We start from the raw sequence: 14254 nt of genomic DNA, 5'->3' as shown, positions 1-14254 counted from the left end.
TAACAGAAAAGCCCAATAAACCGGAAAGTGCAAATTGTTTTTTGGTCGTGATCTCCAGAAATGTGCTTTAGAAAAATATTACAAAGGTGTTCAAAATTGATTCTTATAACGGGAACATATGATAACGATGAAAGTGTAGTGCAATTTCCATTATAACAAGGTTTTGGAACGAATTAACAAAAAAAAAAAAAAAAAGTGTTACTGGGTTCACATTACGACATTTTCACAACACCCCCATTTATTCCTATGGGATGCAAAATACGTTTCCACGATTTTTTTAAGTTTGCACCGGCCGGCAAAAACCGAATTTCTGTACAGTAATCTGTATTCTGAAGTGGAACCTTGTAAAGATTGTAAGTGCAATATGTCTAATCTTGTGCTTTATTTCCTTTTTGATACAGATTGCAGACTTTTAGAGATAAAAATCAAGAGTTTTTAGACCTGTGATGATAGGAGAAACAAAAATCAAGAGTTTTTAGACCTGTGATGATAGGAGAAACAAAAATCAAGAATAGTTTTGACTTTAAATGGCTGTAAATAATTATACAAATTTTCTTATTTATTTAAATTTAATACACAAATTTAAGTAAGTGGTTCAGCTGACTGCAATGAACTGTGTTTGCTAAACTGTTCATATGCAATGCTGCTTTATTTCAGATTATGTAATGCGATATGTTAACATTCTGCCACTGCTAAGACATTGTTTTGATAGGTGAAAGTCAAATTTATTTCACTAATTTCACAAACCACACACACATCCTTCATCCACTCCCCCATCATGCACTGCATTTATGTATGTACAGAATAAGTACAAGATTAAAAAATTATCAATGGTTAATAATGGTAAAGGGACCAACATATTGCTGCAATGTATGATAGATAAATAAGTTTTCTGTTTATACTCTGGGATGGTCACACAGGATGGATGATCAGCCCAAAGTATTATACATATAGATTATAATTAAAATTTAGTTCCAAAAAAAAGGACCAACCTTTGTGCAATCAGCTGTTATGAAGTCTGCCTCAAACATACGCTCTGAATCTCTAGACCTTCTGTTTCGCTGAAACATATCCAAATACCTCGTTTGGCATTGTTCTACTGAAGTGGCTGCAATGTCTAAAGGAAAATATAATTAGACATTGTCCGCAATAACAATTAATAATTAAATTCTTAAAAAGCTTTTCCATTTTAAAGTAAACTTTCCTATGTAGGGGGGAAAAAACCCAGAAACATGAACATAACAACAAAAATTGTTTTCAATGTCATGTGAAAGAAATAAATACAAAGTTTGATTAAAAGTTTGGTGAATGATCTTGCAATTCTTGAATGCATAGCAACGATGACAATATCTCATAGATGCACACATACATACCGAGTTTTAACTTGTTACATGCCAGTCTAGTGGAAAGCTGCTTTGGGTGAACTCGCTCCTGCTCAGGTAGCTAACAAACTGAATGAGTATTTTGCAACTACATTTACACATCAGGAGTTATTCAGGGAGGGGAATACTAGAGGTGTATTAAACTATGGTAGTGAGTTAAATGATTTTTTTTAATAACTGAGAGCAAAGTGGAGAAAAATTTGTTGAAGATAAACATAAAAAAGGCACCTCGGGTGGATGGGATCTATCCAGTTATATTAAAGGAGGTGGCAGAGGAAGCAAACCTTATCCATAATTATGAGAGCTTCCTTGGACTCAGGGGAGGTCTCCACGGACTGGACATGTGCAAATGTATCACCAATTCACAAAGAGGGTTCAAAAGGTGGCACAAGTAACTATAGACCTGTTAGTTTAACTTGTGTTCCGGGGAAAATAATGGAATCACTGGTTAAAGTATATGTATCTCATTTATATTTATAGGATCTAGAAGTATCATTATTTAATAATAATATTAGCATTAACCATTTCAAGGCAGTTTATGGCTATAATTCAGTATTTATCAATGATATTGATGAAGGTATATCAGGGTTAACGTCTAAGTTTGCAGACAATATGAAGATTGGCAGGGTTGTTAATGACACTAATGATAGCACACTACTGCAACAGGATCTAGAAACGTTGAGCAGATGAGCTGAGAGGTGACACAGCCCATCTGCTCAACTGAAGTTTAACATTGAGAAATGTAGTGTGTGTATGTGGATAGCAGTAATCCCAGAGTAACATATCAACTGTGTGGTACTACACTCAAGGTGGTAGAGAATGAAAAAAACATAGGGGTAATTGTGCAGTTAGTTTTGAAGTTTTCTGAGCAGTGCAGACAGTCTGCAAGAGTAACTCATGGTGTCTTGTCAATGGTATACAGGAATTTTTCTATCAGGGATAAGGGGGTGATTATCCCCTTGTATAAGGCAATGGTCAGGCTGAGTACTGTATACAGGTCTGGAGGCCTCATTTTAGGAAGGATGTAGAGCTGCTGAAACGAGTACAGAGAAGGGCAACAAAATTAGTGAATAGAACAAAGGGTTGCTCTTATGAAGAAAGGCTTAAGATTTGCAAATTAGTGTCTGGTGAATAGGCACCTGCCAGGTGATCTGACTGAGGTGTATAAGGCCTTGAATAGTTTGAGCAAGCTCAGTGCTGGTGGGATTTTTCCTCTTGACCAGATTAATCACCCAAGGGGACATAAATTCAAATAGAGGAAAGACAGTTGTAGAATAGATGTGTGGAAATTTGCCTTTAGCCAGTGTGTGGTTGACTGCTCAAAGCTTAAATAAATTCAAGGCAGAAATAGACAAACCTTTGGAGCAAATGGATGGGTGAAATGGGAAGGTTTTTTTTTTTTTTTTTGTATAAGCTTGCTTTCTTGCATCATATGCCTCTACCAATGCTAATGCATATTTCTCATTTGTTTCTACTGCAAATGATGGAATTTGAACTATGTGCAACGTTGTTCCAGTGACCAAGCTTCTAAGCTAACAAGGGAAAAAAAAAAAAGAAAAGAAAAAAGAGAGGTAATTTAACAAATCTAATCAAACATGACAAAGACCACCTAAATGCACTCACAAAAAAACTTCCAAAAATGTTCTGATTAGTGACAGGTATGATGGGACAAGTATGTGGTCACAAAAAGAGGTTATACTTAAGAATGTTAACAATGCAAACATTTTTGATCAAACCTTATTATTTGTATTTGTATAAAAACAATATTTTTAGCCATGAAAAGCTAGTGTGATACTTAAAACTTATTAAAAAATCATCTAAAACCCCTTAGTCATTAGTATAAATAACTGTAAGCATTATAAATAACTGCTATATTTATAATGGAGATAACATATAAAAGAAACTCGGAGATAATACTCAATACTGAAAAAAAAAAAAAAAAAGTTATACAGGGTGTTTCAGTTAAACGTTTCAGAACTTCTAAGAGGGGTAGGGTACATCCTGACAACTCGAAATCATATAGCATTGTGGGGTCGGAAATGCTTTCCTGAAGCGGTGTTGTACACAGAAGCACCATAAAGAAAAGAGACCGTAAGTGAGAAATCGTTTTAATAATACATGAAAAGAAGCAAAAGGTACATGGATTAAAGTAAGTGTTCGAAGTTTCTTCAACCTCGTATTGCTTTCGCACAGTGGTACCTTGGAAAATGTGCTACAAATCCCCTTTTTCCTGCTGAAGTGTTGTTTTCCGATGAGGCATCCTTCACAAGGGAAGGAATTTTCAACACGCATAACGACCATATCTGGGCGGTCGAGAACCCGCATGCAATACGACGTCGTGCAGCACAGATTCGATTTTCGGTCAATGTATGGGCCGGTATTATGGGAGATCACCTCATCGGACCTTACCTGTTACCGTGTCGTCTAACCGGACCTATCTACTTGATCTTTCTGCAGCAAGTATTGCCACAACTTTTGAGAGATGAACAGATTTCTGCATCGATGCAACAGACAATGTGGTTCCAACATGATGGAGCCCCTGCCCATTATAGCGGAGATGTTCGTAACTACCTGGATGTCACATTTGGTCAACAGTGGATCGGACGTGGTGGTCCCGTGCGTTGGCCTGCTCGGTCACCCGACCTATCATGTCTTGATTTTTATTTCTGGGGTCATATGAAATCGCTAGTTTATGACACCCCTGTTGACAATGCTGAGGAGCTGGTTGCAAGAATCGCAGTAGCTGCCGAAGAAATTCGAAATTCGCCTGGAGTATTCCAGAATGTTCGGATGTCCATGCGTCGGAGATGTGAGGCGTGCATTGTAGCCCGTGGAAGAAACTTCGAACACTTACTTTAATCCATGTACCTTTTGCTTCTTTTCATGTATTATTAAAACGATTTCTCACTTACGGTCTCTTTTCTTTATGGTGCTTCTGTGTACAACACCGCTTCAGGAAAGCATTTCCGACCCCACATTGCTATATGATTTTGAGTTGTCAGGATGTACCCTACCCCTCTTAGAAGTTCTGAAATGTTTAACTGAAACACCCTGTATAGTGACAAATGGGCCTGGAGTACTGGGGTCCATAGTTTAACAGATATTTATTTAAAGTATACCCAGTAAAATAAAATAAAATAAAATATTTCCAGAAGCTTTCGGAACACGTGTCCCTTTCTCAACTGACAGAATTTTTAAATACATTACAAGCAAACTGTGGCACGTTACTCATTCGTCATTTATTTTATTTTACTGGGTATACTTTAAATAAATATCTGTTAAACCCTGTATAGTGTTATAACTGAATTGGGATATAAGTTTAGAGTTATAATTTTGTACTGAAATTGAATTGAAATCATGACTCAGACCAGAGCAGCAAAGCAAAAAGGCTCAAGCTAATAGGAGTGCTGTGGCTCAGGGGAGAACTGAGGGGGGCAGTTGACCTCTGAATCACATCCTTTTAAAATGCACTGCTTGTTTGATGTTTGTGGAGCAATCAGGTATGGGACATGATATTGCCAAGGGGAATGTCTCTGTGTGTGCACAATGTAAGGAGTATCAGAAAATCAGGCAACAACTCAGCATTGTTACGGGTCTATATGAGAGCTTGAAGGACAGGGTGGATGCCCCCAAAGGATCTGAATTGAGGGGCCCATCAAGCTCTCAGCTGCCCACATCAACATCAGAGCTTGCACTTGATCATGCAACACAGCGGCAACTCCCAAGGCAGAATGCGCTGGTCCCACAGGAACTAGTAGTTGTTGGTGACTCTATTGTCAGGGAAATTTGGAACATGGTGTGTAAAAAGGATAGGTGGAACAGGACCAAGGTATGTCTGCCAGGGGCAAAGGCTGATGACGCTGTAGGGCAGATATCATCTTTTAAGGGCACAAAATGTGATCTTGTTGTACACATTGGCACTAATGATATTAAGAGTAGGAGACCGGCGGAATTATTTAACAAGTCCGGGTCACTGTTGAAAAAAAAGCCGTGAATTAGGGTTGAATTTTAAAAGTGTCTGCAATTCTGCCTAGACATGATAGGAGGGAATATATGATAAGAGCCTTGTTGATCAATTCGGCCCTGGAAAGACTGCGCAAGGCTCAAGGAGGTAGAATTTTTTCAGCCTGGTCTGTACTTGTTAACAGGAGAGACTATCGAGGCAGTGTTAGGCGGGTTGGAAAACTGCTAGATTCGGGGGATACACGGACTAATAGATTAACAGTAGCCAGTGGCAGAGGTGAAAGTGATTTTTGCACTGCTTCTATTGGAATGAGCAGCAACCTGGAAAGCAAGATGCAGGGTATTTCAGAGACTGCTGGGAGTCATTGCGGTACAAGTAAACACATGGGTTGTGTTAGCGTAGCTAAGAATGGGAACAGGTGCACGTATACTTGCGTATACGCCAATGCTAGCAGTTTGGTAAATAAATTTCATGAATTTGAGATGTTGGTCAAAACATCAAAGGCAGATATTGTTGGGATATCAGAGACGTGGTGTCACATAGATATAAGGAATGTAGAACTTGAATTTGGGGAGTACAATGTGTACAGGAAGGATAGACAGGATAGTAAGGGAGGAGGGGTTATGCTATTAGTTTAGAAACACACAAAATCCGAGGAAGTGCAACCAGTCAACATTGCTGGACAGTGCAGTGTCAAGTCAGTTTGGTGTGACATAAGAACTAGGAGATCAAAATTGAGAGTAGGAGTGTGTTATAGGTCTAACGACTCTGATGAGTATAATAACAAACTGTACATGGAAAGAGTGGGCCAGTAAATTAGAGAGTCTTATAATGGGAGATTTTATTTTCCAGATATTGACTGGGATTTGTGTGTTGGTCACTCACACACTAGCAAGGCTTTTGTGGATTTATTGGATGATTGTTTTCAACATCAGCATGTTCGGGAGGCAACTAGAAGGAGTAATACTCTTGATCTGATTATCAGTAGTGATTCTTCATGCATTAAGAATCTGCAGATAAAGGAACCACTAGGTAGCAGTGATCACAGTGTGCTCAAATGGGATTTACTCAAAGAGGTAACTGCCATCAGAAGTAAAGGGAAGGGTTTTTGCTTTCGTAAAGGCAACTACGGAAGCCTGAGACAGTATTTAAATTCTATACGGTGGGACCAACTGATGATGTTATCAACAACAAATTCAAAATGGGAAGCATTCACAGAACTTATCTTGGAAGCTACTAGGCTTTACATATCAACTAAGAAATATTGTTCAAGGTTTAGGCCTAAATGGATGTCAGATGAACTAATGAGACATGTGGCAGAGAAGAAAAATGCATGGGATACATATAAATTAATGGGTGACATGGAAGCCTATGATAGATATAAGCTGGTCTCTTTACCCAATCACAAAGGAGATTAGGCAGGCAGATTATGAGAAATCTTGGCAAAGGATGCAAAGAAAAACAGCAAAGAATTCTTTACCTATGTAAACTCTAGAAGGAAAGGGATGAATCAGATTGGTCCACTGGATATTGATAGTTCAACTGTTGATGATCCTGCTAAAGTGACTAATAAACTAAATGAGTATTTTGCATCTACATTCACACATGAGGAGTTATTCAGAGAGGGGAATGCCAGAGGTGAGTTAAACTCTGGCAGTGAGCTGGATGATTTTGTAATAACTGAGAGGAAAGTGGAGGAGAAATTGTTGAAGATAAACATAAGAAAGGCACCTGGGGTGGATGGGATCTATCCAGTTATATTAAAGGAGGCAGCAAAGGAAGTAAGCAAACCCTTAGCCATAATTATGAGAGCTTCCTTGAACTCTGGGGAGGTACCCATGGACTTGAGATGTGCAAAGGTGACCCCAATTCACAAAGGAGGATCAAAGGGCGACACATGCAATTATAGACCTGTTAGTTTAACTTCTGTTCCATGGAAATTAATGGAGGCACTGGTTAAAGAAGCACTGCAGGATCGTCTAGACAAGACTTCAGTTATAGCTCGCAGCATGGTTTTGTTTAGGGGAAGTCTTGTCTGACCAATTTCATTGGATACTATGATGTGGTCACAAAGGAATTGGATGGAGGGAATAACTTTGATATCATATATTTGGATCTTAGAAAGGCTTTTGATACTGTTGCACATGGAAGACAGCTGCTATGGATAAAGGGATAGTTGAGTGGGAGATGACAGAGTGGTAATTAATGGACACTGCTCTTCGGGGACTAATGTTATTAGTGGAGTCACTTAGGGTTCAGTGTTGGGTCCATTGTTGTTTTCTGTATTTATAAATGATACTGATGGTATATCATGCTTAATGTCCAAATTTGCAGACAATACAAAGGTTGGCAAGGTTGTTAAGGACACTAATGGCAGTAACCTGCTGCAACAGGACCAGAAAAGTTGAGAAGATGGGCTGAGAAGTGGCAAATGAAGTTTAACATTGACAAATGTAAAGTACTACATATGGGAAGCAGTAACCCCAGAGTAAAGTATCAACTCTGTGGACTTACACTAACAATAGTAGAGAATGAAAAGGACCCGGAGGTAATTGTGCAGGCAGATATGAAGTTTTCTGAGCAGTGCAGACGGTCTGCAAGAGTAGCTCATGGTGTCTTGTCAATGATATACAGGAATTTTTCTAGCAGGGATAATGAAGTGATTATCCCCTTGTATACGGCAATAGTCAGGCCACACCTTGAGTACTGTGTACAGGTTTGGAAGCCTCATTTTAAGAAGGATGTAGAGCTGTTGGAACGAGTACAGAGAAGGGCAACAAGATTAGTGAATGGAACAAAGGGGGTGCTCTTACGAAGAAAGGCTTAAGCTTTGCAGATTACAGTGTCTGGAGACTAGGCACCTGCGAGGTGATATGACTGAGGTGTATAAAGCCTTGAATGGTTTAATCATGCTCAATGCTGATGGGATTCTTCCTCTTTCTCAGAATAATCACGTGAGAGGGCATGAATTCAAATTGAGGAAAGACAGAGGTAGAATAGATGAAATATGCCTTTAGCCAGTCGGTAGTTGGTCAGTGGAAGAGACTTCCATCTTTTGTTGTGGAAGTTGATAGCCCAAATAAATTTAAGGCTGAGCTGGACATGTATTTGGAATGAATGGAGGGGTGAAATGGGAGCGGTGTTTTTTTTTTTTTTTTTTCATAAGCTGGCTTTCTTGCATTGTGTGCCTCTACTAATTCTAATGCTAATCCTAAATTCTTGCTCTCTGGTCAGTTTCTTGCTTTGTGGAATAAGAAACCAGTTTCCTTGAAAGAAAAAAAAAACAATCACTGAACTCCCACCTAAGAATGATTAACCTCATCATACAGAAAATGGGTAAGAAAAAGTCCTCCCATCTCAGTGTGAACTGAACAGTGGCATTCACACAGAGCCAATTATAAGAGTAGATAGCCATCCTATAAGTTCATTGTAATACTCATAAATATGCATAAATTTGAATTTTGTATATGCATAAATTTGAATTTTGTATATGCATAAACTGTTGTATTCTATGATCAGTGAGGAATGAAAAATCTGAATTTCCAAAGAAAAAATGCACTGCCCAGGGACCATTCATGATTAGTAAATACACCCCTGAAATGAAAGGGTTGATGTTATTGCAGTAGAATGCCAAGTGTGTTGTTGGTATTGTGGTGGCGGCGGGTAATGAGTTTTAGTTTGTGGACTGGGGACCATATTCAAAAGAAAATTCACCGAGGGGTCCAATCATATAGGGTAAAGTAAAGGGCTTAATCACCACATTACTGGTTTCAGCCACTGTACCTAGCCAGTAATGAACATTGTGTGCAGAACCTCAGATGTCTTAAGTCCCTGTTGCAATTACACTGGATATGAAAGTGAAACAAAGTGTGTTTACGAAATTTTATGTGAAGATGCTGGTTTAAGTAAGGCTGCAATCATTTTAGTTCGTATTAAATCAACAAAGTAGGTGAAATGGCATAATTTTTGTTACACCTTATATTGTGAATGCCTTTACAACAAGTTGCCTGTTATTGCATTACTTTGAATAAGCAATGCTTCCCTAGTAGAGAAGACTAATGTTACTTACTCTTGGTGGATACCACCAGACCCTCAGACGGCATCAATTCGAGGCTTATTGGGCTCTTTGGTAGCCAGGTAGGTAGTATCCCAGTGATACAATGAGTGACAACCCAGTTATGAAAAGTTCAACTCCACAACATGAGAGATATCAGACGGTGTGTAATAGTAAAAGTACTAGTAAATTTCCCATAGTCTGAGACTTTCAGCTCTAAACCCTTTTTAGTACTTTACTACTGCACACCACCTGGCATCACTCATATTGTGAAGTTTTCATGACTGGGTTGTCACTCATTGTATCACTGGAGTACCCCCCCCCCCCACACACACAGATGAGTCCAACAAACCTCAAAACGGTTCAGCCTGGGTGGTGATAGCTGCCAAGAATAAGTAACATTAGTCTTCTCTACTGGGAAAGCATTGTTTAATTGAAGTAGTGCAATAACAGGCAACTCGTTATGAAGGCACTTACAATATGAGATATAACAAAAATAATGCTTTGCACTAACTTGTTCGTGTAGTCAATTTCCTGTAGTCCAAGGCTTTCAGCCCTAAACCCTTTTTAGTAAGGCTGTGATTTATCAGTGGATGAAACACTTCCAAAACAGCAAATATGGCCAGCATTCAGGTTGATGTTCAACTTCAAGCAGTGATGAAATGGTTGTTAAAGTGTTCAGAAAAATTTGTTCTCTTTGGCAGCTAACTAAAGAAATTGCTTAGACATCAAGAATATTCTTTCGATCATGCCAGGAAATTTTGCTAAAATATTTCAGCATGTACCGACAGTTACTGGTGATGAAACATGGAGTGTGGCTATGACCCTGAAACGAAATTTCAATAATTTCAGTGGAAGTCACCAAACTTACCCTAAAAACAAAAAAAAAAAAAAAAAAAAAAGATAGGTTCATTCATATGTAAAAACCATCATGATAAGTTTTCTCCTTCAACCTACAATATCTATCGGCTTCTATCAAACTACCCAACAGTTCAATTCTTCTTCCTCTTCGTCTCTTGTCCATCATTTTCTCTTCAATTACATCCCTTAACAAATTACCTTCGTTTGGTACATATCCAATCCGATTAGACTTTCTTTTTCTTATAGCCTCTATCACATCTTTGATTATCTTCCTCTCCCTCAATACTTCTTTATTTCTAGCCCTATCCATTTGTTTCACCCTTTCAAGCTTCCTTCATATCATCTCACAAGCTTAATTATTCTAATATCCTTTTTTAGTGCTAATATCCCAACCTCATAAAACACAACCCTCCATATAAAAAATTTAACTAACCTTTTCCTTAACTTGATATTCCTTCTCCCTGTAAATATCTGCTCCCTCTTCTCAAACGCTGTCCTGCCAATTGCAATTCTAGTTCTAATTTCATGACTACTTCTCCCATAATTTATTAATAAACTGCCAAGATAACTGTATTGATCCACTAGTAATATCCTCTTATCATCCACTTTAATACTTATTTCATTTTTATCCCTTTCTATCATGATAACTTCAGCTTTGTGACAATTTATACTCATCCCACATTCTTCACAGCTTCTTAAGTCTTAACAAGAAAAATCCATAACCTCTCCTCCATCAGATATCAGAACCAGTGAAAACAATGTCATCTTGATTTTTTTTCAACATTCAGGGTCCATTATGAATTTGTTTAGAATGATAAACCAGTAACCAGGCAGATTATAAAGATGTTCTGATTTAATTGAGGAAAAAAATGCCACTGGCTGTTTTAAAATGGTGGATAGTTTCTCCACTAAGACAATGCACTGCACTCTACAAATTAAGGATTTTTGTTCCCTGGCTCCAAGAGATGTTCCTGTAATATCCCAAATTCTCTATCTGATCTGCATATATCCTGTGTGATTTTCTTCTCTTTCCCCCAAACTCAAAATGAAGCTGAAAAGATAAAATCTGATGACAGTCCAACTATCCAAGAGAATGTAATAACAGAACTAAACTATATCAGTTGACAACCAGTTAAGCTTTCTTAAGGGGCAAGAAAATAAAATTGGAGTTTGGCATTTAGAGAAATGGTAGTCAACAAATAAAAAATTGTACTTGTTTGTGTGGAATAGGGTTTGTCAAACTGGAAAGTGTAATGTAGTGCATGTTCATTAGCAAAATTATGGATAGGATTTACAGAAAACTGGGAAAGGTCTATTTTAATATACAGGAAAAAAAGAGTGGATGAAAGAAGTAACCTTGGGGAACTGTGGCATTAACTGACAGAACGCCTTTACACATACCTAACTCTGTGTTAAGGCATAATGGGATTTTGGTGGAGGCCTTATAAGACATTTCCTGCCCAAAAGTGGGGTGTTGTTCTTGCTGAGACCCCTAGTATCACTCAACAAACCACTAAAATTTAGTTAACTGAAGGGTAGTTATTTAACTGAGTGGGTATACTGCTCAGACCTATTATATCATTCATAAACAGTCCTACGTATGCTCTATCTAGGTACTTAGCCAAACTAATCGCACCCATAGTAGGACTTTCTGTCTTTGTCATCAAGAATAGTAAAGAGTTCGTAGATTTTATAAAAGGACAGACTATACGAGAAGATGAGATAATGATTTCTTTCGATGTTACATCACTGTTTACCTGTATTCCTATTAAGTTTGACGTGCAGTGTGTTAGAATGGCACTAGAAAAGGATGTACTGTTAGGTACCAGGTCACCTCTAGGTATTGACGACATTTGTGAAGGAGTGGAGTTTTGCTTATCCAGTACCATTATGGTATTCCAAGATGTCATGTACAGGCAGGTCCATGGCACAGCCATGGGTTCCCCCATTAGTGCCATAGTGGCTAATTTAGCTATGGAAGAGTTGGAAGTCAGGATTTTTGAAGATTTGGAATTTCCCATGCGCAGATGGAGGAGATATGTGGATGACACATTCACTATTATACAAAAGGGGAGGGAGGATCAGGTACTTTATGTACTTAATAACTTGTCCCCTTTTATCAAATTCACTTCAGAGGTAGAAGCAGATGGGACCTTGCCATTCCTGGATGTGTTGGTAATTAGGGAAGGTGGTAGGCCTAAGACCAATGTGTTTAGAAAGCCTATGTGCCGGGGTCAATATACCCATTATACCTTGGCACAAGCCAGCCAACACAAGAATAGTGTGGTCAAATCTTTAATAGACAGAGTGGGGTCCCACTGCAGCACCTCTGAGAATAAAGATAATGAAATTGTTCGGGTCACAGCAGACCTCAAGAAGTGTGGCTACCCCCAGAGGGTGTTGGACAGTCATTAGAGGAGTAGAGTCCACCCGTAATGAGCAGTTCACCCCGGTGAGCATGGCATACATTCCCTACTATCCGGGCCTTTCAGACCACATTGCACAAATAGTTCGGAGGTACCAGATACGCTGTGTGCAATTCCCAGGCCGGAGGTTGCAACAGTGATATCTCGAGTCAAAGACCCCATACCCAAAGACGCCAGCACTGGGGTGGTGTATGAGATTAAATGCCCAGATTGTGAGGTGTGTTATGTGGGTGAGACGGGGCGGTGACTGAAAGACCGTCTGGGGGAACATGTAAATGCAATAAAGTCTGCAAATTATGGGAAGTCTGCTGTGGCAGAACACTTCTGGGAGAAACAACACCAAATTTCCTCGGAGAATGCTGTCATCACAGATCATGCATAGGGATTCTGGAACCGCAAATGGCTTGAGAGCTTATGTATTGGGTCAGCTAGCAATACCATTAATAGGGATAGAGGTGTACGTTTGCATCCCCTCCTTGAAACCGTCATTTTTGGATGAGGTGAACGGTTTCAGCTAGCGTGCTCCCGAGCCATTTCCAGTGCGCAAATGGGAAATACCAACCACATTCCTGAGGAACCATGTGATGTGTGCTGTGGATCTGCTATTTAAAGATGTGCCACACAGTAGATGTATTTTGCTGAGGAAGGAGACTGCCGTCTTCGAAAGCTACATGTTTTTGTCGCTTTTAATTTCTATGTTTTTAAGTATATTTTATCAGTTTTATCTATTTTATTGTAAATATATATTTTAATTTATTTTATATTATATCTTATTTTATTGTAAATAAAGTGTTTTTAGTTGCAGTTTTGAAATTTATTCATCTACCGGCTGGTGTGAAGTTTAATTGTTTAACAGTTAAATAACTAGTATTTTAATGGCATGTTATAATGTATATATACAAAGTGTTATTAATATACACAGCATATTAATATATTAATTAATTGAGACTGATCATTTCTTCTCTATTACTGCAAAATACTACAACAAAATGATTGGGGGGGGGGGATCACAAGACCACTGATCTAAAATTGGTTTTGTCCAACAATGGAATGGCCAATCAGGTTTTTTTTTTTTTAAGGAAACCCCAAGCACAAGACATATTAGCACCTACAGCAATTAATACAGTGCAGGGGTTGAAGGTTGAGAAGATGAAAGAAGATACTTGTTGACATCAGACGTGAATTTCTATAGATTGTAAATTTCAGGATATACATATGAAGGAAAGCTATTCCAGAAATTGGACATTGAAGGAATATATGAGGAAGAAGAAAAGTTGGTTCTGTGAGTTTGAAGTTGGACAGTAAAAAGATGCTGATTGGTTGCGGCATGTGTTTGAACTGGTTTGGATGAGAAATTGGGAATTACTGAGGCAAATTCAGAACAACAGAGTTCACAGGAAGTATCAATAGAAAAGGCATGCAGCAGAAACCGTCTACCACCAGCCACAGTGAATAGTCAGAGAGAAAAATGGATACCCAATTACAAAAACCAGTTGGCAAACCATAAGATGGAAGCTTAGTGAAAAAACCTTTAAGCCAAACATAATCAAAAGCCTTTGAAATGTCA

At 38.5% G+C, this 14254-nt stretch overlaps 1 protein-coding gene across 2 annotated transcripts in view; it reads right to left on the bottom strand.

Annotated features, from left to right (window-relative positions):
* Positions 1–14254, bottom strand: part of Rnmt (RNA guanine-7 methyltransferase) — a 145752-nt gene that overhangs the window by 55532 nt on the left and 75966 nt on the right. For both annotated transcript variants that reach the window (XM_090377609.1, XM_090377610.1), the window contains exon 5: positions 993–1117. In XM_090377609.1, the coding sequence (XP_090233735.1) occupies positions 993–1117 (125 nt within the window). The remainder of the gene's footprint in view (positions 1–992; positions 1118–14254) is intronic.

The sequence above is a fragment of the Mastigoproctus giganteus genome, chromosome 7 (assembly GCF_048544385.1).
Source record: "Mastigoproctus giganteus isolate SK-2022 chromosome 7, ASM4854438v1, whole genome shotgun sequence".
Classification (NCBI taxonomy): Eukaryota; Metazoa; Arthropoda; class Arachnida; order Uropygi; family Thelyphonidae; genus Mastigoproctus; species Mastigoproctus giganteus.
This window is presented reverse-complemented; position numbering and strand designations above follow the sequence as displayed.